Source organism: Panthera uncia, chromosome A2 (genome assembly GCF_023721935.1).
Source record: "Panthera uncia isolate 11264 chromosome A2, Puncia_PCG_1.0, whole genome shotgun sequence".
Classification (NCBI taxonomy): Eukaryota; Metazoa; Chordata; class Mammalia; order Carnivora; family Felidae; genus Panthera; species Panthera uncia.
Window position 1 is genome coordinate 148,076,042 of NC_064816.1, and position 26,070 is coordinate 148,102,111.

A 26,070-nucleotide genomic window follows, 5' to 3' on the forward strand; every position below is an offset into this window, starting at 1 on the left:
AGGCCCCAGGAAGCCGAGGAGAGAGCTCTCTGTAGCCTGGGACACCCACCGTGATGGGATCCTCCAGAGTCACGTCCATCTCACTGAACTTCAGGTAGATGTTCCCTCGGCAGACTCTCCACAGCAGCCTCTCAAAGGAAGCCATCCTCTCCCTGTTGATCACACCGGCCGTGAACCTGGGCAGTCAGACAGAGGCACTGCTGAAGCACGGAGAGCGGGAGGCAGGGAGAAGGCCCCGTAGGACGTGAGGATGTGCCACCAGGAGACACAGGCCCGCTTCGCCCTGAGCAGGAGGCAACGACTCGGCCCTTGGTGGCAGGCGTAGGGAGGCCACCCTGCATCAGAGCCCCAACCCCACCAAGTCGTGTTTCCTCTCACGTGTTGAGGTTTCCCTAATCACCCCGATACTACGTATTCACTTAATTGCGATTAGAAATACACTAGATCATTTGTTATGGCATCAGAACTAAAGAAAGGAACTATCCCAACTGCTCAACAATGGGCTCTGGGTATTTTTACAAATAATGTACTAAGAATGAAATATACAGGGCGCCTGGGTGGCTCAGTGAGTTAAGCCTCTGACTCTTGATTTCTGCTCAGGTCCTGCCCCTCCGGTGGTGCGACAGAGCCCCAGATCAGGCTCCGTGCTGAATGTGGTGCTTGCTTAGGATGTGCTCACTCATGCGCACTCTCTCTCTCTCTCTCTCTCTCTCCCCCTCTCCCTCTCTCTCTCTGCCCCCCTCCCCTACCCGTTCTCTCTCTCCTCTCTCTCTCTAAATAAATAAACTTTAATTTAAAAAATAGAGGGGCGCCTGGGTGGCGCAGTCGGTTAAGCATCCGACTTCAGCCAGGTCACGATCTCGCGGTCCGTGAGTTCGAGCCCCGCGTCAGGCTCTGGGCTGATGGCTCGGAGCCTGGAGCCTGTTTCTGATTCTGTGTCTCCCTCTCTCTCTGCCCCTCCCCCGTTCATGCTCTGTCTCTCTCTGTCCCAAAAATAAAAAAAAAAAAAAAAAAAAAAAACGTTGAAAAAAAATAAAAAATAGAAGTGTAACATACATACTAATTTCCATTCATCTCTATTTTTAAAACCATCCAGGTGTCTAGACAATTTCTGACAGAAACTTTATACTCATTTCAAAATGGTTACTTTCGGCGATCTATTAGTTTAAACCTACGCTGACCCCATATTACCTTCTGATCAAATATTTTCTATACGGATTCATCAATTTGACTTGGACACTGAATGAAATCCCTCCATTTTGAATCACCACACATTTTGGTGGGTATCATCATATCACATTACTGCTCCTTATGGATGAGCTGCTCACATAATTACCTCATTTCTAATTGCACTTCAGATGTCAAACTCCAAATCTATTTTATTATCAAAGCAGTATTCCAAAGATAAGGAAGCAGGGAACAGTTGCGAAAACCCATCTAAACAATTCTTGCCATAGTCTTGCCCTTGCGTGTGGGGACAACACAAACATTGTACTCTTCAGGCTCCAGCATGTTAGTTTCACCACTAACTCGAAGTTATCACTCCACCAATCTGAAAAGGTTACTCTGGGGTTTATTACTGCGTGGAGGCCTTATATTTATTGAAATAGTCATCATTCCAGGGGCTAGTTCATTCATTCATTCATTCATTCACTCACTCAAACACTCAGGGAAATCCAACACCAACCAGGCACCGAGCTGTGGACCAGAAACCCATCTACATGTAACTTTCAGAGCAGAGAGACACTAACCCCAGCTTTCCCGTCACATATGCAGGCGTAGCTCTCAATTCCAGGAGGCCAGAGGTATCCTCCGTAAAGAAATCATCAGCTAGGCTGGTTTCGGTCTGAAAGTCAAAGAACCATTTATTTTCTTTTACATGCATTTGGACTACCTTAAAATCTCCCTGCGTCTCAAGGGTTTGCCCACGTTTAATGAAACTTTAATTTTCCACAAAGAGTTAGTAGAATTCAAAAAGTGGAGTGCTCCTTGCCAGATCAAAACCTTCCCCAGTCTTTTACTACCTAAAGCCCAAACCTGTCCAATCTCATGCTTTGTTCTGACTTTGTTCTTGGTGTTTAGGGCACGTACTTTTTAATGAGCGCCATAATATTTCTGCCTTTAGTTCACAATGGCAACATGTTTCACCCAGAATACCCTCCCCCTCACTAATGACCTAGCCATGGGACAGAAACACAGTGATTTATGCATACTCCAAAACCAGTCAGTTTTCAAAATGGAAACTTGAGGCCCTGGGGGAAAGGTCCCTTTAATAAATAATCCCCAGATAACAACCTCGAAGAAGTCCTGGGTTTTCTTCAGGAGATGTTTGAGTTCGGTCAGTTCTAGGAAGCTTTTCTTTAAAGCCTGCTGGTTCTGGTTGGCTTCCTGTAATTCTCCTTCCAGTTTTTCTAGAAGAGTCTATGCAGAATGGAAAAAGAAGGTAAAGCAGGCAGAAAGTCCTATGACATTTGCCCTACCTTCACCACTACAAATAACTAAATATCAAAAAGAATTCAGTGCATCATAAGGTAGCCTGGAGTTGAGTGGCCCATTCAGTGCAACACAGTATGACCGCAGAGCTACAAGCTAGATCCGTTTTCACCAAACGGGGAGGATTAGAAAACACTTTGGGGGGATGGAAATTAGCTTCGGGAAGCCAAGGCATTTCAGCAAAGTATGTGTCTCTCCCCCATTTCAAACACTTAAAAGGGAACCTAAAATGAATTTACATGTTGAGAATTCCTTCCGCCTCAAACACACTGTACTGATAAAATACAAGAAGAGAAATCACTAGTTCTGGGTTGGAGTCTGGAGAACCAGGTACGAGCAAGAGAAAAAGGCTACGTAGAGAAACGGGAGCATGATAGGCAAGAAGACAAAATCAAAAACTAAGAAACAATCTTCCTTCCAAAATGAGCATACAAAATGAGTAGGTCTCAAGAAGAAATCTTACGATAAGAAAAATCACCAACAAAATCAACAGTCAGAACACAAACTCACAATGGGTGCAATTATTTTTATGGAATAGTCTGGAAAAGAGTTTAAGGTTTTTTTTTAGAATGCTCAAAGAGCACCACGTACACACACACACACACACACACACACCCCTACACACACACACACACACCACTAAATTATTAAATAAGCATGTCCTAAAATGAAAAAACAGGTAAATATAAAAGGGGAACCATTGGACATGTGGGGTGCCTGGGTGGCTGAGTCAGTTAAACATCCAACTCTTGATTTCGGTTCAGGTCATGATTTCACAGTTCATGGGTTCAAGCCCTGAGTCGGGCTCTGTTCTGACAGGTCCACACTGTCAGTGGGGGAGAGAGTCTCTCTCTCCCACTCTCTCTGCCCCTCCCCAGCTTGTGCTCACTCTCTCTGTCTCAAAATAAATAAACTTTAAAAACAAGAAATCTTGGAAATGTAAAATATAGGTATTGAAATTCAAAATGTAATAGGTGAGGATCTCTCTGTTGGGCACAATTTGTGAATGCACTACTAAGATTTGGCAAATAATTAAAAAATTTGAAAGCTCAGGGTGCCTGGTTGACTCAGCTGGTTAAGGGCCCAACTTGATTTCAGCCCAGGTCATGATCCCAGAGTGGTAGGATCAAGCCACACATCAGGCTCTGCACTGACCATGGAGCCTGCTTAAGATTCTCTGTCTCTCTCGCTTTCTCTCTCCCTCTGCCCCTCTCCCTGACTCTCTAAAAAAAAAAAAAAAATACACACACACACACATATGAAAGCTCATTTCTCACTTATTCAAATGTCCAACAACAATAGAATGGATAAAGTGTGGTACATTCAATACGAGAAACACTACCCAGCAGTGAAAATGAATTAATTTCAGAAACATGAAACAATATGGTGTCTTAAAAATAAAACGATGTAAGAAAACAGAAAGTTGCAAAAGAATAAACATGATTTCATTTACATAAAACTAAAATGTGCAAAGCTAAATCATATGCTATTTAGAAGACTAAATATGCGATAAAACTCTACAGAAACAAAGAAAAGAAAAATACAAAATTCAGGACAGTGATTATCTCCAAGGGGGGAGGAGTGCAGAGGAGAGTGGAAGGGAGAGGGGGGAGGGGAGGGCACACAGAGGGCTTTAACACCATCACTGTGGTCACCTCTATCTCATTCAGAGTGATGGCACTCAGTGTTTACTGTATCATTATTCTTTATACCTTACACACAGTTTCTAAAAATTCTACTGTATCAATTCAACATTAACAAAAACAATGGTCAGTGAATCAGCAACCATATTAGATGAAAGTGGATTAAGGTCACCTGTTAAAAGACGGAGAAGATCGTGCTAGATATTTTTTTAATCTACCTAAGAGATACCTTTACCAAAGGTCTAATAAATTTTCTGTTTATTAGAAAATAAACAATAAAACAAAAATACTCCTGCAAATGTTAGTTCCCCTCCCTCCCAAAAAAAGCATGTTAATATCAGAAAAAAATTGACTTTTTAGTATTTTTTATGATGGAAAATTTCATACACGTTGCAGAGAGAACTCCACCATGGGCCCCACATGCACATCACCCAGTGATAATCACTACCCTAAATTTTGAACACTAACTATAGTGGCAGAAAGTTGGGGGAGAAAACGAAGTTTTTTCTTAACCGCTTCTTAACCATTTGCTCTATACGCTCAATGATTCTATTAAAAATAGTGCTGGGGCCTGCTAGGAATTTACCCAAGGGATACAGGAGTATTGATGCATAGGGGCACTTGTACCCCAATGTTTATAGCAGCACTCTCAACAATAGCCAAATTATGGAAAGAGCCTAAATGTCCATCAACTGATGAATGGATAAAGAAATTGTGGTTTATATACACAATGGAATACTACGTGGCAATGAGAAAGAATGAAATATGGCCCTTTGTAGCAACGTGGATGGAACTGGAGAGTGTGATGCTAAGTGAAATAAGCCATACAGAGAAAGACAGATACCATATGTTTTCACTCTTATGTGGATCCTGAGAAACTTAACAGAAGACCATGGGGGAGGGGAAGGAAAAAAAAATGAGGTTAGAGTGGGAGAGAACCAAAGCATAAGAGACTCTTAAAAACTGAGAACAAACTGAGGGTTGATGGTGGAGGGGGGAGGGAGGGAAGGGTAAGTGATGGGCATTGAGGAGGGCACCTTTTGGGATGAGCACTGGGTGTTTTATGGAAACCAATTTGACAATAAATTTCATATATTAAAAAAAAAAAAAATAGTGCTGGGGCACCTGGGTGGCTCAGTCACTTGGGCATCCAACTTCGGCTCAGATCATGATCTCACGGTTCATGAGTTTGAGCCCCGTATCAGGCTCTGTGCTCACAGCTCAGAGCCTGGAGCCTGCTTCAGATTCTGTGTCTTCCTCTCTAACTCTCCCCACTCACACTCCGTGTCTCTCTCTCTCTCTCTCTCTCTCTCTCTCTCTTAATAAGTAATAAACATTTTAAAAAAAACCTTTCTTAAAATAATTCTGCCTTTAAAAATATTTTGGACAACAGCCCATTATTTAAAACATAGTTTACAAAGTGATAGCTAAATGCAAAAAGTAGAAAATTATAATGTAGACAATGGACATGGGGTTACATAAAAATATAGCTGATAAGGATAAAACCTAAAAACTGAGAAGTTATGGCCATTTCTGCTGAGATTTGTGGATTTGTGGGTAGATTTTTTTTCTGAATTAATATTTCCTCTAAGATTGTTATGAAAGCCTCTTTAGAAAATTTGCAAGTCAAGGGCCCAAAGCCACTTGTGTACTCTTGCACAATCTTGAAGGATTCCCCTTCATAGGAATGCTGGAGGAACACTCAACTAACTGCCAGACCGTTGAATCAGTCTGTTCCCTTGGTCAATGGTTAGACAAATATTGCTATGTATAAGTTCATGCCATTCTAATTTCATCTTTACAACAAATAATACCCAGGAGGAAAATACTGAGGAAGGGCTGTTGGTACACATTGGACTGTAATCTAACTGGTTACCAGTATAAATGTATGAAAGTGTAGAGTTTCAAAACCAACCAGTGGGCCAATGCCTACCTCCTTTGGAGGCAATGATTTTTGTTTTTTTTAAGTACTATCTGAAACGTACAACCAACTCAATATCTTCCAAAATATCCAGGCTTTAGTATGGCCAGATCCAAAATATTTTCCAGGGGAGTTGCCAGGCTCGTATCTCTGTTAGAGTATCTTTATTTATACTACTAAAGGCTTCAAAAATTTCAAGAATTTTACATTATCTTTAAAGAAAACAAACAAACAAACCCAGCCAGAGATAAGGCTCAGCTCAGTGAAGCTCCCCTACCTTCCTGCCTCCTTTAATGGGCCCTTCCTTTTCTTAGCATAAAATATCCAATTTTTTAAATCAAGATCTACAGGGCCTTCCAGGATCTGGCTCTGCCTACCTTTTGACATTCTTTCTCACTGCCTCACCCCTCCCTCCTTTCACCACCATCTGCTCTAGAAGCTCCTAATGGACATGGCCATGTTTTGTTTCTCTCTAAGCTACCTCGTGCATGGTGGGCACTCAAAGTTTTATAAAAGGAAGGAGAGAGGGAAAGAAAGGGGTAGTCCCCTCAGTTATAATGTCCTTGGCTAAAGAAAACAGCTGGCTGAGGCACAGCTGATCCCAGAAGCCAATCGAGGAGAGGCCTCAGTCTAGAGTAGATATAAAGCATGAGTCATTTCCCACCAGAAAGATGATTAGTTAACAACACATTGGATCCAGCAATTTCACTTCTGGGTATTTATCCGAAGGAAACAAAATCACTGTCTCGAAAAGATGCCTGCAGTCCCGTGTTCATTGCAGCATCATTTACAAGAGTGAAGACAACCTAACTGTTCATCAACAGATGAACGTATAAAGATGGGGTATATGTGCACAGGGAAATATTACTCAGCCATAATAAGAAGGAAATCCTGCCATAACAATGGCATGGATGGACCTTGAGGGTATACTAAGTAAGATAAATCAGGCAGAGAAAGACAAATACTTTATGATCTCACTTAAATAGGGAAACTTAAAAAAAAAAGAAAGAAACAAAAGAAAAGAAAAGAAAAAAAACCAAAAAGTTGAACTCATAGATACAGAGAACAGATTGGTGGTTATGGGGGCTTCAGGGTGTGAAATGGGTGAAGGTGGTCTTCCAGCTAAAAGATAAATAAATCCTTAGACTATAATGTATAGTACAGTGACAATAGTTAAGAAAAGAAGGAAGACAAGACAAGAAAAAGAAGATCCCATTGTGCCAGCAAAAGTCTTGTTCAGTAGCATCATATAGACAAGACTTCACTGCTTCTAAGAACTTTGTGTCCTGGGTGGCTCAGTCAGTTAAGCGTCCGACTTTGGCTCAGGTCATGATCTTGCAGTTGGTGAGTTCAAGCCCCACATCAGGTTCACTGCTTTCAGAGCTGGGCCCACTTCCAATCCTCTGTCCCCCTCTTTCTCCTCCTCCCCTGCTTGCGGTCTCTCAAAAATAAATAAAACATTACATTTGCAACTACCTGGATGGAACTAGAGGGTATTATGCTAAGTGAAATTAGTCAGTCAGAGAAAGACAAATATCATATGACTTCACTCATATGACACTTTAAGATACAAAACAGATGAACATAAGGGAAGAGAAGCAAAAATAATATAAAAACAGGGAGGGGAACAAAACATAAGAGACTCTTAAATATAGAGAACAGAAGCTTGCTGGAGGGATTGTGGGAGGGGGGATGGGCCAAATGGGTTAAGGGGCATTAAGGAATCTACTCCTGAAATCATTATTGCACTACATGCTAACTAACTTGGATGTAAATTAAAAAATAAACAAATTATTTAAAACAAAAAGAAATATAAAGTAAAAAAAAAAAATCATCAATGGATCATAGAACAGAGTATTTCCATAGCCTCCAAGTATCCCCACACAAAATATTTAAGTGAACAATGGGAAAATATTAACTTTACATGAGTGCAATCTGATGAATACAACCTTAACCAAGAGATCAAATTTAATGTCACCAATTCTGGGACAAATGGATATCATGTGCCAACTTACATAATGCACTGAGAAGGATGTAGTATCACTGTGTGGTATTCCCGGCAGAAATGCAAAAGTTGAATCTAATCATAAGCATAGAAAATCAGGTAAACCCAAGTTGAGGGACACTCTAGTAAATGGTTAAGACTTCTCAAAATTGTTATGGTTGAGTAAGACAGTAAGACTGAGGACTTGTGGCAGAGAGATAAGAATAAAGTGCAATAACAATTAAATACAATGCATGATACTAGACTGGAGAGGAGAATAGACAGACTATAAAATTTGTCAAATTTTCTGTAAATGACATTGTTGAGACAGTTGGTCACATTTGAACAAGGTCTGTAAATGAGATATATAATAGTATTGTCTCAATGTTAATGTATTGATTTTGATCACTGTAGTGTGTTTATGCAAAAGGATGTCCTTGTTCTCATGAAAAGTACTCTAAAGTATTTAGGGGTTAAGGACGTATCTACAGCTTACTCTCAAATAGTTTAGAAAAAACTTGTATGCACATTTATCTGTGTGTAGTGTGTATAAGGAGAAGAAAAAGAAAGAAAAAGAGAGCGAAACGGAGTGAAAGAAAATAAGAGAGCAAAAATATGCAAAATATTAACGGTTAAGGTATTTGAGACAAGTGTAAACAGGAGTTTCCTGGCCTATTCTTTCAATTTTTTTATAAATTTGTAATTATTTCAAAACAAAATGTATCTCCCTCACAAAAAGTATATGGGTTCTGAATACCAATGGGATAAGTTCCTGGCTCCTTCATTTATTAACTCTATGATGACAGAAATGTTACTTGACGTCTGATTCAAATATTTGACCTGTAAATAGGGACAATCACTGACCAATTACAATTACATGTAAAACATACAATATGTTTTGAGCAGTATTTTGGACCTAGGGAATACTCAATAAAAATTATATCTCTCAAATAGATAGATAGATAGATAGATAGATACAACATTAAAAAAGAGAGAGAGAGAATTTATGTCCATCAATGAAAACCACTTCTCAAAGTGGGGTGAGCTCCCTTCGGGCTGCAGTAGGAGAAAAAAAGAGCTCTCCCCATGATCAGAAGTGACTCTAAAAATTGTACAGTGGGGGTGGGGTGCCTGGGTGGCTCAGTGGGTTAAGCTTCCAACTCTTGGTTTCAGCTCAGGTCATGATCTCATGGTTGGCAGGATTGAGCCCCATCTCGGGCTCTGCACTGACAGCATGCAGCCTGCTTGGCATTCTGTCTCTCCCTCTCCTCTGTCCTTCCCCAGCTCACATGCACACACCCACTCTCTCTCTCAAAGTAAATAAACATTTAAAATGAAAATAAAAATTTTACAGTGGGATTTTCCTGGGGGATTAATACTGAAAAGTAGACAGTCACATAAATCCGCCCCTACACCTTCTACAACTGGGTAAAGATCCGTGAGTGGTTTTTTTGAGCTCCTCAGGAGACAGGCTTCGTGACTGTCTTTAGCAAAGTAGAAAAGAACCTACCTCCAGGGTAATCATTTCCCGTGGGAGAGGGGTTGGTGGGGCTTTCTCTGGCAATTGAACTGCGATCTCATTTTGCATCTCATCTTCCAGAAAACCTGTGGGATGAAACCCCACGAGAGAGCCCAAGGTGATTGTGTTTTCTCACCTAAGAAGTGGGCCCAAGCAGACAGGTACCTTTCAGCCGGCCCAGCCACCTGAGTTCCCCGCCACCCCCTCTCCCCGCCCCCCAGGACTGCCATGGCACCAGCAACCCAACCCTAATTTCCCCACTCTGTCTCAGGAATCACCTCAAAAAGTATACAAACAGGTACATGTTTGTTATAATCTAGTTCTGCAAACCATTTACCTCCCAACCAGGTGACACTTAGACAGTAAACAGAAAACTGGCTTACGGAGAATTCTCTCCAGCGACTCACACCTTCTGACTTCATTCACAAATTTTCTTTGGAAGCTGTTCACATTCACATTTAACTAGAGTGGGGGGAAACCAGAAGCCACACATTAGTAGCAACAGATGCCAATGTATTCCCTTTGGTTATTATTATTATTAATGCTGGGGAATTATTATTATTAGTAGTATTATTATTAGTATTAGTATTATTATTAATTCTGGGGAAGGTTGCCGGAACCATCTTCGGAATAGATACTTCCATGCATGAGACAGGTAAGTTACAGGCAAAACACACCTTGATGTTCTTATATGCAATCTCCCAAATGCCTCAGCTCTGGTCTTCCTTCACTTAGAAAGTCCTCCCACAGCTAAGGTTTCCTTGCTCTTAGTTGGATTTACATCCAAATGAGCCTTGAAATCCTCAGTGGAGTCATGAATACGACAGGATCTTGAAATTGCATAGCTCCATGCAATGTTATCACAATCATCGACAAAAATTCAGTGTCCTAGTGATGGTGACCCTCAGCTCAGCCCAACAAATGTTATTAAGGAACTGCCTCACGTGAGGTCCTGTACTAGAAACTAAGAACACACAGACCAAGACAAGATCCTTCCCTGCAGGAGCTTAGTTTTGATTGTGATCTTGGTGAGGAAGTAAAGGAGTAAAGAACGTTGTTCAAAAAAGCTTGGTAAGGATCCAAACCACCTCTGAGAAATGATACCCCAACATCACACTCAAGACTGTCTAGCCCTAGAATGTCACTCTAGGGAGACTGTGCACTTTGTCCTCAGACCAGCTAGTTAGGAACAATTGGTTTCTGTCTTCGGAACAAGGTTTGGTAGTCCACATGCCCATTGGAGAGCTCTAATTCTTTGAAGGTACTATGTAGGAAATAAAGTATAATGCCATCTAACATGTAGTGACTGCATTAGAGCCTCAAAACATTCCTATAGAAGAGATACATCTAGAGGAAAGGAGAACATGTTTGCAAGTCACTTCTCAACGTTATCACAAACCTTAGCCAGAACAACTAGAACCACGTGGAACTCCATCTATCCCAGCTCAGGGCTCTACTCCCTGAACTTAGTTCACTACCAAGAAGTTGGTGTGAAAGAGATGTCTACACCCACCCCATCTTCCTCTGGTCTCCCAAGAATGTGGCACCTACATCTTTGAACTGAACCAGTCCAAGCTCCCCAAGCTCAGCCACACAGCAATATGCAGCCTCCACCTGGAGAAACAGCTGGGACAAACACATCTCCTCACTGCGAAACACGGACGCCATCTTGACACAGCCTTGGTCTGCAGGAGACAAAGACATCGGAGGGAATAAGAGTATAGAAGCCTTAGGATGAAAACTGGCTTTAGTTGCATTATATTAATATCCGACAGGGGAAAAAAATCCAACAGGAATGACTCTTAATTCTAAAAATATAAACAAAAACAAGATAGCACTTTTCACCACCTATCGGACTGGCAAGAGATTAAAAAATATGAGTAAAGACCCATGTTGTGGACGGTATGAGAGAGCAGGCATCTTCATACACTGTACTTTAGTCTTGGAAGTGTACATTTGGACAGTTTTTTTCAGAGAGCAATTTGTCAGTGTCTATCAAATTTTATAGCACTCATATCCATGACCCAGGATTTTCACTGCTATTCATCTGGACAAACTTGGAGATGTATGGGAAAATGTATGCACAACGATGTTCCTGATAACATTGTATATCATAATTATAATAAATGGATCTAAACCAGATATCCATCAACAGGACAGTGATTAAGCTGACTCACAGAACCCTGTGCAGTCAGCCAGAATGAAATAAATCTGTATGTATGTCCTCTGTATGGAAAAAGGGTATTCATGTAGAACCCACTCCCATCAAAGGCCCTCTGGACTGCTCTAACACTGCCAAGCCAAATCAATTTCCCCAAAGACCAACCTTCTGGAATAACTATCACACCTCCAGAATGGGCCCCTTTTTCTCATTTCATTTTATAATATATACAGTAGCTGCTGTTTGACAGACACTGGGGTTATCCCTTCTCTGCTTTAATTATTCTTTTATCTCTATTTCTCATAGAATCAAGTCTAAAACCCTTGATTTGGCCAACAAAAAGGCTGTATATCTGGCCTTTGCCTTCCCCTCCAGCTTCATTCCCCTTCACACTGCTCTCTGGACACACAATGTCTCCCGGAGCTCCCTCCTACCTCAGGACCTTTGTCCATGCATTCCCCTAGATTTGGAACCTCACTTTCTTCCTCCCCAAGTCCCCCTGGTTTCCATGCACCCAACACAATCCTGTCATTGGAGCCTCAGTGCAAAGATCCTCTTCTACCCTAAGCCCTTTCAGACCACCACCACCACGTGAAACCAGTACTCCCAGAAGATAAATCATCGGCAACTACTTGTTTCACGTTTGTGTTGCCCACTAACCAGTAAATTCCATGAGGTGAGAACTATGTCATGTTTTCCATTCTATCACCAGTATAGCTCAGCCACAAAGCAGGTTCTCAAAAGTTATTGCCCAATTTATTGACTAGAGACCAAACATCATCCCTCCCTCCAGAATGCATCGCCTGATGCTGCTTTTTTTTTGCCTTTTGACAAAAGATGACTCAAAACTTTTCATACTACCCTCTCTGATAAATAAAGGAATGTTTCCGTAGAAGAGAGACACAAGACATTAGCATCAAGCAGACCAAGAACACAGTGTAAAGGGCCTTCTTACCCCGGCTTTGTCCCAGCAGGCTCTAGACAGGGATCCGCAGCAGGGCGGGGGCTACAGCTCTCTGGTACTCCCTCGGCCCAACCCCCCTAGCAGGGATCCCCCAGAGGCAGCTGTGTTTGGTCAGGGCCTGTGAGTGACAGGCCTGGGACTAGGATTCCTCCGGTAGCTTCCCTAAGGCAAAGAGCCCCTCCCGGTGCTTCTCCTCCCTAGGTGCCTACAGAGCCCAGAGGCAGCTCTGTTGTATCAACACCTGCCTGGGAGTGAGGAGAACCTGCCTCACCGGCCAGCCCTGCTCAAACCCCCTCCCTCCCCCAGCCACCTGAGCCCAGGGCCACGACCTTGGAGCCCCAGCAGTGGAAGCAGTGACTTTCTCCTGTAAGAAAAGTAACTCACCCCTCGGTGGGCAGAGTTTTGGGAAAGGTTTCTAGAGGACTTAGAAGGGCCCTGGAGACAACCTTCCAGTGCATCTACTAAGCACATCAAACACTCCTTCTTGTCACTGTAAAATGAAATCGTTTGGGACATGAAAAACAAATCATGCCCACTATCTTATCAACATCTATCTTCAAAAACACTTCACTTGCAACAGAGAACAGACAGATAAACAATAGCTAAGATCGGCTTCCATTGTGGGCCAGGTAAAGAGACAGGGCCAGACATGACTATTTACCCTTTGACCGAGAATTACTGTCCTGATCAACTTATTTGGTGGAGGGGGCCGAGGAGCAGAGGAGTAAAGCAATTACACCGCGTCTCCTGGTTGGGGGTCCTCTGCAGTGGCCACCTTCGTTCACAATAATGAGCTTGGCAAAGCAGCTTTCCTGGGGGGGGAGGGGGGATGCAGATCCCTTCATGCACCCACCTGGGGTGAGTGGCACATGTACCCTAGAATAAGAAGGGTGTTTTGTTGTTGTTGTTACTTTTTAGAGTGGAAAAATTAAAGCAACCGCAAAAGTACAGAGACCAATATAAGGCACCTCCATATTCACACTGCTCAGCGTCAACTGGTGAATTTTGTATCATCAGTTCTTTCTCCCACTTCTCCTACCCACCCCAGGCTACGTTGAAGCTAATCCCACACATATTTCTTCTTTCAAAATATTTCAGTATGTATCTCTAAAAGATACATTTTCATATACATATATTATATTATATATATTATAATATATATTATATATTATATATTATGTATTATATATTATATATAATACATATGTAACCTAAAAGATACATTTTCATTAACATATATTATATTATATATATTATAATATATATTATATATTATATAATATACATAATACATATGTAACCTAAAAGATACATTTTCATATACATATATTATATATTATATAATAATATAATATATATATAATACATATGTAACCTAAAAGATACATATTCATATATATTACATATATAATACACACATATGTAATACCATGGTCACACTTAAAATTCAACAGTAATTCAACAGTAATCAAATATCCCGTCAATATTCAAATGGCCCAGGTTGTCTGAGGTCTTTTTAGTAAGCGCCTCAGGTGATGCTTGTGCGTCATCAAATTAGAACTATTGCTTTTGAGAACACAGGGTGGAAAATCTAACTTTACCTTGGGAGGCAGCAGGGTGAATGCAGGCAGTTTGGGAAGATCAGCTGAGAAGGGGCAGCTTGAACCTGGGGGAGCGGAGGCCAGGGCCCCTGGGGGGAGCAGGTGGCCTGTAACGAGGCCTATAGGAAAAGCAATGCTCGGGTTTCTTCAGACACAGAGGTTGGCCAGAGCCACCCACCCCAACATGGCAGAATCACTCGAGCCCAGCCTCACCTGGTCAGACTTCTCAAGGCTGAACTCAGGACCCACAAAGCAGAGCAGAAGGATTAGAACTGGCAACTGCAAAGAGAATGACCGACACTGATTCCGTCTGTCTTGCCAAATGAACTCGAGGCAAGAGGAGCCCCTGCCTCGACTGGTGCCTCCCTCCTCATGCCCCTTCCGCTGCCTACCTCCCATTCTGCTCTTCAGCCCAGGTGGGGTTTGCTGGGTCCCCCGGTCAGTGGGTGGTGCAGACGTCCTCAAATGTCCCGGTGCCCAGGAATCACTGAGGAAAAATATAGACGAAAAGCACACCTTGATGGTTAAGACCAGAGTTTACAACCAAACGACCCGAGCCACGATCCCAGCTCTGCCATTGACCCTGGGGAAGCTTATTTAACCCCAGGTTCCCAGTATCCTCATCTGCAAAGTATAACAGAATATTAATTATTTTGAATGGAGAAGGAGAGGAGGGAGAATGCATTTCAAGGTTTGCTTCTTTTTTTCCCTCCTAAAGCCCTAAGTGGAAAATGCAGAAGGACAACACACTCACAGGACACTGGCAGGACAATAAATTAATACAATCTGTCTGAAAGGCCATGTGTATATCCTTTGACCCAGCAACCCCACTCTAGGAAGTTCATCCTACGAAAAAATTTGGAAGTTGTATACGGAAATTTAACCACAATAATGTCTATTGCAGCATTATGTGTAATAGGTGTGTAACCATAAATGACCTGAATTCTTGCATCCATTCAATAAATCTTTATTAAGAGTCTACTATGTGGCTCCTTCTGTTCGGGGCTGGGTGGGGGGGCGGGGTGGGGGTAGGGCAGTGAGTAAGAGACAAGAGTGCTTGCCCTCACGAAGCTTCTTGTCCACGGGGCAAGAGACGAACAGTAAACGAGTAATAAGTTAGCCAGATATCACAGATTATAAAAAGTGCTATTATAGAAAGATAGGCTTTAGAGAAAGGAAGAGAGACTACTTTACATAAGCAGATAAGGCCATTTAGGCTGAGGCGTGGAAGATTTAAATGAGTCAGTCTTGCAAAAAAAAGTGGGGTTGGGGGGGTGGGAGTCGGGGGGGGGGGCGGGCAGGAGGTATTCCAGGCAACAGAAACAGCCATTCAAGAGCAGGGAGGTGTAGGTAACTTCATCCCCACAGCTGAATGCTTCCTCTGCGCTGGGTATCGTTCTTGCACTTTAGAGTACCTCAAATTACATCACATGGGCCAATCTATTTAATCGTTTCAATAACCCTAGGAGGCGGACAGTATTCTTATTCTCAAATCACATATGAGGAAATAGAGGCGCAAAAAGGCCAAGAAAGTGGCCCAAGGTCACACAGTCACTCGGGACAGGTCATCTAACACCAGAGTCCCTGTTGACAACTACGCGTGATATTGTTTCATAGTCCAAGAAGGCGCAACACGTTCAAGAAACAGAAAGGAGGCCAATGTGGCTGGGGCATGAGAGGGGTGGGGAGAGGGAGTATAAAGCACATCAGAGTGGAAACAGGGAGCCACGGAAGTTCTGATGGGCCGATAGGAAATTTGGATTTTGTTCTTTCGCTTTTTTTAGGAACTTTTGATTTTATATATTTTGATTATGATTAGGAAATTTTGATTTTATATATTTTGATTATGATTTATATATATTTTATTTTTTACAATCATACCGGGAAGCCCTTGGAAATTGTGAAGCAGAGAAATGACATTACTTAACTGATTCACATTAAAAAAAATTTTTTTTTAACATTTATTTCTTTTTGAGAGAGAGAGTGCGAGAGAGAGAGAGCGCACGTGCAAGTGCATGTGCGTGGGAGGGGCAGAGAGAGGGAGACAGAGGATCTGTATGCGAGCGTACAGCCCAATGTGGGCTCGAACTCATGAACCGTAAAATCGTGACCTCGGCCGAAATCAAGTCAGCCATTTAACCAACGGAGCTACCCAGCCACCCCAACTGATTGACATTTTTGAAAAATTACTTTGATTCTGCTTCTGGAAAGATGGAGTGGAAATATTTTTTCTTCCCAATAACTAAAACTGAAAACCCGGAACATTATACGTACAAGAAATATTAGAAGACTCTGAAAGGTAGAGAGAAGACAGACCTTCTAGGAACCTCAGGGTGTGAGGAATGACAGAGGCAAGTTCTCTGGGGTTTCTTTTGCCTGTTATGTTCTAGGCATGGTGCTGCAGAAGCCAGCAAGGTAGGCAGATAGAAAAAAAATCCCCAATACAGCCTGCTCTCTCTAGCCAAGGCATCAGGAAAGAGGCAGCCTAGTAAGAAAGAAGACTTTCAGATAGTAATCACTCTAATCCAGCCAAACACCACAGAAAAAACTGTGATTCTATGCCCACCCATGTCAGCAAAGCCCAAGTGGGGAGAGCCCAGTCTTCTACCTTCCCCCACGTGCACCAAAGCGACACCCTCCAGTATCGTGTCAGAGAAGGCCAAGTGCGGAGTCTGAACTCCCAGACTCACCCTGTGGTAATAAGACACCCTTTGTTAACCTCACTGGGTGATGTCAGAGGAGATCTAATGGGAATTTTCCCGATTGCCATTGGCAATGAGGCCACCCCCTCATTGAGGCCATGTGGGGACCAGTAACCAGGCATTCCTCTCCTCCCAGCCAGGGTCTTATCAGCAGAGGTATAATGAATAGAAAAATAAAGTAGGAGAAACCACTCTAGTTAATTTCAAGACTTACCATACAGCTACACTAATCAAGATTGTGGTGCCGGGGGAAAGACAGACAAATAGGTGAATGCAAGAAAATAGAGAATCCAGAAATAGACCAACACAAGTCAGGCCAACTGATTTTTGACAAAAGTGGAAAGCATTTCAGTAGAGGAAAGATCACCTTCTCAGCAAATGGTGCTAGAGCAAATGGACATCCACAGGCCAAAAATGGAACGAAGACCTAACAACCTTCACGCCCTTGACAAAAATTAACCCAAAATGGATCAGGGATAAATTTCAAATGTAAAACTAGAAAATTTTGAGCAGAAACATAGTAGAGCATTTTCAGAACCGAGGGTTTGGTGAAGAGTTCCTATAATAAGACACATAAATTGCTATCCACAAGAGAAGTAAAAAAAAAATTAATTCAAAAATTTGCTGTGCAAAAGATTCTAGAAAAAAGGATAAAAAGACAAGCTCAAGACTGGGAGAAAATATACGCAAGTCACGTATCTGATAAAGGACTCATACCTAGAATTTATCAGGTTTTCAAACTTCAACAAAATATCAAACAATCCAATTGGAAAATGGGCCAAAGCCATACGACATTTTACCTAAAAAGATGTACAGATGGCCATTAAGCACAGGAAGAGACGTTCAACATTATTAGCCATTAGGGAAATACAAATTAAAACCACCATGAAATATCAGTATATACCTATCAGAACAATGACAAATAATAAATAGTGACAATTCCAAACACTGGCAAAAATGTGGACAGACTGGATGTGTCATGTATTGCCAGTGGAAATGTAAAATGGTACACTCTGGAAAACTGTTTGGCAGTTTTAAAAAAAAATATTTGTTTTTAGTGTTTACTTATTTTTGCGACACTGAGACAGAGCATGAGATTGGGAGAGGCAGAGGGAGAGGGAGACAGAATCTGAAACAGGCTCCAGGCTCTGAGCTGCCAGCACAGAGCCTGACACGGGGCTCAAACCCACAAGGCACAAGATCATGACCTGAGCCAAAGTCAGATGCTTAACCGACTGAGCCACCCAGGAGCCCCTGTTTGGCAGCTTTTTAAAAAACACTAAATATGCACTCTCCTTAGGACCCAGCAATCACACTCATGCTATTTATCCCAGAGAATGGAACTTATGTTCACCCCTAAAAAAGCTATACATCAATCATAGCAGTTTCATTTGTAATAGCCCAGAACTGGAAACAACCAAAATATCCTGCTTATGGTATATTCATACCTGAGAATACCACTCATCACTAAAAGCAATAACTATTGATAAACACAACAACCTGGATAGATCTCAAGGTGATTAAGTGGAAAAAAAAAAAAAACAATCTGAAAAAGTCATGCACTATATGATTCCAGTTAGACAACATTCTCTAAATGACAAAAATTATAGAGATGGAGAAGAAATTACTGGTTGTTAGGCATTAGGAATGGTCATGGTGGTGGTGTATGTGTGTGTCCATGAGGGAGCAACATGAGGAAAATCTTCATGGTGACAGAACAGTTCTAGAACTTGACTATGGTGCTGGAGATGTGAATCTATACACGTGATAAAATGACACAGAACCATATACAAGCTTTCTATCATTGTCAATTTCCCCATGTAAATAACCAATGGGGAAAACTGCTTGAAGGGCACACAAGACCTCCCTGTACTATTTGCAACTTTCTGTAAAATCTGTAATTATTTCAAAATAAAAGGTTAAAAAAAAAAGATTTCAGAAAGAGCAAAGAAGAATTGTGCTTAGCTGGTGTTATATAGTGGAGAGAGGACAGAGACAAATCTCTGGAGATGTGTGTTCTAAATCAAAGTAGCCCGGGGCGGGGGGGGGGGGGGGTTGAGTGGCCCCAGGGAAGGCGGCTACCCATCAGGAGACTCAGTTCCTTCACTGAGTCTGGACTGACTCAGTTCCTTCACTGGAAAAGGATCCTAAGCCAGATTGGTGGTTTTCAAACTGGTGCACAGAACCCTGGAGATTTTGCAGAACCCTCTTCAGGGGCCGCTTTGAGGAAGAAGTAAAAGATCAAGACGGTTAAGCGAACTCTGACACATCTCTGTGATAGAATATAGTGCAGCTATTAAAATAGCATGAAAAGCATTCTACAGACAAGGAAACAGGTTCTTGGAACGCTGTTGATAAAAAGTATTTTATGAAACAGTATCATTGAACTTTCTTCAACATGTATAATCAATACAGGAAAGATGTGGAAGGAACTATACTGAGATCATCATGGTGGATAGGATTTGGATTTAGATTTATGTGTTTTGTCCTTTTCTTTATTCCCTGATATTTCCATAACGAACACATAAAGCTCATATATTACAGGTCTTCAACTTTGGGGCCAGAAGGCTTTTGGATTTCAGAATGTCGTCTATTTTAGAAAGTTAAGCCAGGTATATACTATATGTTATATAACACCACATGGGCCCTGGGGGCAGCACGCTGTAATCAAAGCATGTTAATCCTTCTGTACTTAAATATATACATCCTCACTATGAAGAATCAATAAAAATTACACATGCCTCATGTTAAATCAGGTCAGACTGTGCTGCCACGTGCATAAAAACATCTTTGTTTTCAGAGCTTTATGGAATTCTGGAGAGCAGATCACAGATTATGGACCGTAAAGACAAAAACAGTACAAGAAACTGCTTTGAGGGGAAACTTTAAGCCCTCGGTGATGCAATGTTACAAAACAAAATGTCAACTTGAGCGGGCCTCATATTCACAGCTGTGTAAGTAATAAAATGGACCTGGACCTGGAGACTGATCAGACAAAAGAAGAGAGGGAAGGTAACAGTTACGAGAGTAAGGATAGAAACGGCACCGATTTCATTTCCATGGAGCATTACTGGTGCTCGCTGAGTGCCTCTCAGAGGCCAGCACAACAGTAAGCATCTACAGATGCTCATGAAGCATGTCTTGATGCTTACTCATCCAGGGCTTATTTATGGGGCACCCCCAGTGCGTCAGGCCCTGTTTTAGGCTCTGCAGACACAGCAGGAAACACAACCAAGTCGCTGCTTTTTTTTTTTTTATTATTATTTTTTTAATGTTTATGTATTTCTGAGAGAGACAGAGACAGAATGCGAGTGGGTTGGGGCAAAGAGGGAGGCACAGAATCCGAAGCAGGCTCCAGGCTCCTAGCTGTCAGCACAGAGCCCAAAACGGGGCTCGAACCCACGAGCTGTGAGATCATGAGGTGACCTGAATTCAGACACTCAACCTACTGAGCCACCCAAGCGCCCGAAAGTCACGGCTTTTATGGAGCTTACATTTTAGTGGAGATGGGAGAGACCAAAAAGAAACAAGTATTCAATTCAAAAGATAATGTCAAATGCCAATAAACTGAGAAGAGCAGTGTGAGCATATTATTTGGAGATTTAAAAAAAATTTTTTTTAATGTTTTTATTATTTTTGAGACACAGAGAGACAGAGCATGAGCAGGGGAAGTGCAGAGAGAGAGGGAGACACAGAATCCAAAGCAGGCTCCAGGCTCTGAGCTGTCAGCACAGAACCTGATGTGGGGCTCGAACCCTCGAACCCATGAACCGTGAGATCATGACCTGAGCTGAAGGCAGTCGCTCAACCGACTGAGCCACCCAGGCGCCCCTGGAGATTTTGAAAGTAACCACAAAAGGACAAAATTAGTCAAGAGTAAGAACAAGGCTGCAGATGGAATGGAGAGGGAGGAGATTTGAGCACTGCTCTTTCAAACCCTTTGTACGACTTGATTTTTACAGTTTGTATCCATCAGCTAATTTGAAGAAAATCAAACATTTAATTAAAACGACAATAAAATAAAATAATCTCAAAAATATTGACTGAGCAACTATGAAGTGCCAGGCAAGGCACTAGGCACTTAAGGCACAAATTGGGCAAAACAGTGCCTGTTGTGGTAAACTCTAGCAGGGCAGGCAAAAGTAATAATCCCAATATCAATGGCAAACAGATGATGCCCACTACGGGCAAATTTAAGACAAAACCCTAAGAAATAGGTATTATTAAAACCCTCGTTGTTATTGTTTGTCTGGTTTGCAGATTAGCAATCCGAGATGGGTAACACATTCAAGGTTGCTCACTAGCAAGTGGTAGAGAGGGGACTTGAATCCAGGTAGTGTGGCCCCAGAGCTGAGACAGTCTAGTCTCAGTAATCAAATTATTAAATAACCACGGGGACAAATGTGTCAGAACTAAGATGGGTACACTGAAGGAGAGAACACAGCTCTCTAAGTCGTGTAACCTGACTCCTTCTTGGGGAAAGAAGGCAGTATACACAGGGCAGAGAGAATGAGGGGGTGGGGAGAAAGCGGGCAGGATAAGGACATGATCTGCAGGCTGTATTAAGGACTGTGCCTTTATCACAAGAGCATCTGGGGCCCTTGACGGCTCTGAAGCAGGTAGGGTAGGGGTAAATGGCACAACTTGGAAAACATATTTATTTTTTTTAATGTTATTTATCTTGAGAGAGCGAAGAAGGGGCAGAGGGAGAGAGAGAATCCCAAGCAGACTCTGAGCTGCCTGCAGAGCCTGACAAGGGGCTCAAACCCACAATCCAGGAGATCACGACCCGAGCTGAAATCAAGAGTCTGATGCTTAACTGACTGAACCACCCAGGCGCCCCAGAAAACACGTTACTAACTGCAGAGTGGACGCAAGGAGAGGCAATCCTCGCAGCAGACAGAGCAGTTCTGAGACCAGCACTGTGGCCCAGGCAAAAGACGAAATATCATTTCATCGTTAATACCCCGTGTGACAAAACAGAAAGCACACATAAAGCCCGTTTGTGGCATAACGAAGTAAGAAGAGTGATGGTTTGACTTGCCAGCTGAATTAGCTATTTTGACAGAACACCATTCTTACTTGAAAAGAACAGCTGACACACTGTGGTTATTCAGACATAGGCATTTGGCAGGCATTTTCTCAGAAATGATCCAAATGATTCTGTCACTTCAAAGGAAAACAACTGATATTGTTTGTTGCCAGTGATGAAATTCTAACTCTCAAATAACAATTAACATTTTGGAAAACTTTTATGCGCCCACATGAACGTGACAGCTTCTCAATGCTAACAACTTTTCTGATGAGGATATTTCTGTGGGGATATTTATAAATGTGAGTTTTAAAAGTTATTGTATAATGAAATGGGACAGCATTTGGGAGATCTGCAAAACTCAATGAACCATTATTTCCCAAATGCCCAATGCATGATGTTATAAAGTCATGCTTGGGCAAATGATCCATTGAAAAGTACATGCTTAACCAAGGGATTTTAATGAAAAGGTCATTGATTTGGTTTCAGAGTCCACACTGCAACTAAGCTTTTAAAAAGTACTACTTGTTGGGGCACGTGGGTGGCTCAGTCAGTTAAGCGTCTGACTTCTGCTCAGGTCATGATCTCATAGTTCCTGGGTTCCAGACCTGCGTGGGGCTCTGTGCTGACAGCTCAGAGCCTGGAGCCTCCTTCGGATTCTGTGTCTCCCTCTCTCGCTCTCTACCTTTCCCTTGCTCACACTCTGTCTCTCTCTCTCAAAAATAAATAAACATTAACAAAAATTTTTTAAAAGGCCTATAGTATTGAAGAAAAATGTCCACAACTACTGAAAAGTCTAGTAAAACATTTTTCCTGGGATGAATCACTAAATTCTACTCTAGAATTAGTAGTGAATTCTACTACTGTAGTAGTGTTTGTTATTACACTATATGGTAACTAACTTGAATTTAAATAAAATTAAAAAAAATTTTTTTTCCCTTTCTAAAAACTACTTAGTTACGTGAGACCAGATTTTCATCGTATATTTCAAAAAAAAAATAACATACAGCAATGAGCTGAATGTAAAAATAGATATGCAAAAGACACCCAGCTGTCTTCTATTGGTCACACATTAAAGAGATTTGCAAAAGAAAGCAATCAGTGCTACTCTTCACGAAACTGTTTTGGAAAATACAGTACTTTCATAAAACGAGGTGTTTATACTAACATAATAAACAGGTTCATATGAATTTAAATGAGTTCACACACAAGCATTTTTAAATTTCTCAGTTTTAATGCCTAGTGTGGGAAATATTAGTAGATAGGATCCACATAAGCCAAAGCTCTTTGGGGTTCTCAATAATGTTTAAGAGTGAAGAGGCTTCTAGACCAACACATTGGTCCGCCACTGGCCTGGGGTTTATCAGCTCACTAGAACTGCCTCGACAGGGGACACCACAAACTGGGTAGCGTAAACAACAGAACTCATCGTCTAGGAGTCCTGGAGGTGGATGTCTAAGATCACGGTGATAGGGGTGGGGCGTTATGATTCCTTCTGAGACTATGGGGAAGAATCTGTTCTATGCCTCTGATCTGGCTGCTGGTGATTCACTGGCCATCTCTGGGGTTCCTTAGCTACAGAAGCCTCTGGGATCTGACTTCATCTTCACATGTGTGTGTGTGTCTGTGTCCAAATCTCCCCTTTTAATACGGACATGTTGGTTGGGGGCAGGGGCCCACACTACTCCAGTAAGAGTAGGACTTCATCTTAACTAATTACCTCTACAAAGACCCTATTTCCAAATAAGGTCACATTCTGAAGTGCAGGGTTAGGACTTCAACATATGAATGGGGGGGGGGGGCGTGGAGGACGCAATTCGGTCTGTGACAAGGGGGAAGCAATGAAATCACGCCTGAGTGTGGGAGACCTGAAAGGTTCCAAGGCAGGACAGAGGAGACGGACCAGGAACGGAGATCGAGGAGAACAGTCCGAAGAAAGAGAATTCGAGAGAAGTGTCTCAAGAATCGTGGAGGGCTCACACAACAGGAGAGCTGAGAAGCATCTGGAGGTGCCTGGTGACACTGATGGACCTCCTTCAGGGGCATGAAGGAGGCAGAATTCAGAGACTGGGGAACTGGGAAGTCACTGGCCGGTGAAGAAAGACAATACCGACAACTCTTCCAAAATACCAGGCTGTGAAAAGGAAGGAGGGAGCAGGGAAGGAACTGAGGAGAAAATTAGCCTCGTGGGAAGATTTCCTCTATTTTTTTCAAGGAAGAGACAGTTAATAATCCAAGACAATTCTGTGAGCTCTAGGGGCCCAGCACGTGTAGAAACTGGCAACTTCTACTTTTCCTTATCTTTTAGGTGTTTGTGGCACAATCACCTTGAATCCCATAAAGGTATCTTTTACATCTCTCTGCAAGTGTCCCGACTGAGCTCGGTATCTTACACGCAGGATTTCATAGCATCGCTGACTCATGCAAGGTCGGAACGATTCAAGTGCGAGCACCCACAGTCCAGGTGGTCTAGGACCAAAGTAAACTTCCCAGATTCTCTCCTGTGATCTCAACAGTGGAGGAAGGAGAGAAAAGGGGAGAGGAGAGCCCTTCACAGTGATGAGCCTCAAGAGGGTTTCCGGTGACGGGCAGAAAAGAGCCAAAGACTGAGTCCTGACCACTCACTGGCCTGAAAGCATCCTTCCTCATTTATTCATTTAAAGATTTTATTTTCTTTTTTAAGTTTATTTATTTACTTTGAGAGAGAGGGCCAGCAGGGGAGGCACGGAGAGAGAGGGAGAGAGAGAATCCCAAGGAGCCTCCGCACTCCAAGTGCAGATCCCCACACGGGGCTGAAACTCACGAACCGTGAGATCATGACTTCAGCCCTGATCGAGAATAGGATACTTAACCAACTGAGGAACCCAGGCACCTCTCAACCCAATGCTTTAAAGGAAAATGACACTTACAGTTGGCACGAGGTCTTGAGGGAAACAACCCCCTTAGAACAGAATCAGTCCCCTAAGGCCACCTGTAAGAGTACTGTTTTGGACATTTAGTGGTTTCGTACCACTACTCCTGTTCTTTAGACAAGTCTGGGGCACAACGCCAGTTTGGGCCACTTTACACTTGTCTGGGCAGGTCTCAGGCGAGGCACTTTTGTGCCCGAGGACATTCTATAAGGTGGCTCTTGACCAGCTAAAGAGGCGAGCACTCCCTGTACATCTCTTCAAAGTGGACATTCCTTTAAACAAAGGGCCCCCTTTGTTCCTGTATCCCTCTACCGGGGATTAGGAAGATACTGTGCACGACCACATGTTCAGCGGTACAGGATCAACTTTCAGGAGATCATTATAATTTAAAAAATGAAAAGGGGTAAGTGGAGAGCAAGCTAAAATGCTTGCAAGGAATTTAATCCAAAAATAAAATTGTAGCTGCAGAAGTAACAACCTGATTCTCCACAGCGTCTGATTTTTCTGAACTGAATTCCGGCCAGATGACCTTCCTTCACATAATTGATTTTAACATCCACTTACCTAGCAGTTCCCACCACTGGCCAGGCACTGACCCCACCACCCACAAACCTTCACAATATGCGTTAATGGAGACAAAGTACTAGAGACAGAGAATGGCTTGAGGTTGCTAAAAAGAGAGGGAATGACATTCAACTCACACACACACACACACAAATGCAATTTGTTGACAGTAATGTCCAAGATTCACGTCATCAGCACACTGAAGTCAGTGTTCTCTGTGCTGAAACCAGAATCATCTCCTGCCACGTACATTCCCTTTCCCTCCTGGCCGTGGACTCCCTCCAGTGAGTGTCAGAGGGAACAATGGCGCACATCCAACATCAGGTGGGTCCTCATGGATGGTCTACACCTTTCTGCCCCCAGATCATGCCCTAAAAAAGAAAGAGTCCTCCAACGTCTCTCACTGACTGGCACACTCTCTTCTCCCCTCCATCTCATCTCACCTCCTTCCCCTCAGCACAAGGCTGAGTCTCATTCCTTAGGAGAAGACCCTCCATCATGGAACCCTCCCGCGTCCTTTTTGACTGACTGGAAGTGAGATATAGGAAAATAAAATTTCATTATGAAGAGAAGA

The 26,070-nt window shown here is 42.4% G+C and overlaps 1 protein-coding gene across 1 annotated transcript in view; it reads right to left on the reverse strand.

The window, feature by feature from the left end:
* The window catches only part of ATP6V0A4 (ATPase H+ transporting V0 subunit a4), a 93,081-nt gene that overhangs the window by 56,703 nt on the left and 10,308 nt on the right, over positions 1–26,070 (reverse strand). The window contains exons 2-9 of the mRNA XM_049641935.1: positions 14,679–14,773; positions 14,500–14,565; positions 11,112–11,245; positions 9,944–10,022; positions 9,552–9,646; positions 2,296–2,421; positions 1,752–1,846; positions 50–176 (exon numbers count right to left, since the gene is read on the reverse strand). Coding sequence (XP_049497892.1) covers positions 50–176; positions 1,752–1,846; positions 2,296–2,421; positions 9,552–9,646; positions 9,944–10,022; positions 11,112–11,228 — 639 coding nt within the window. The 5' untranslated portion in view covers positions 11,229–11,245; positions 14,500–14,565; positions 14,679–14,773. The remainder of the gene's footprint in view (positions 1–49; positions 177–1,751; positions 1,847–2,295; positions 2,422–9,551; positions 9,647–9,943; positions 10,023–11,111; positions 11,246–14,499; positions 14,566–14,678; positions 14,774–26,070) is intronic.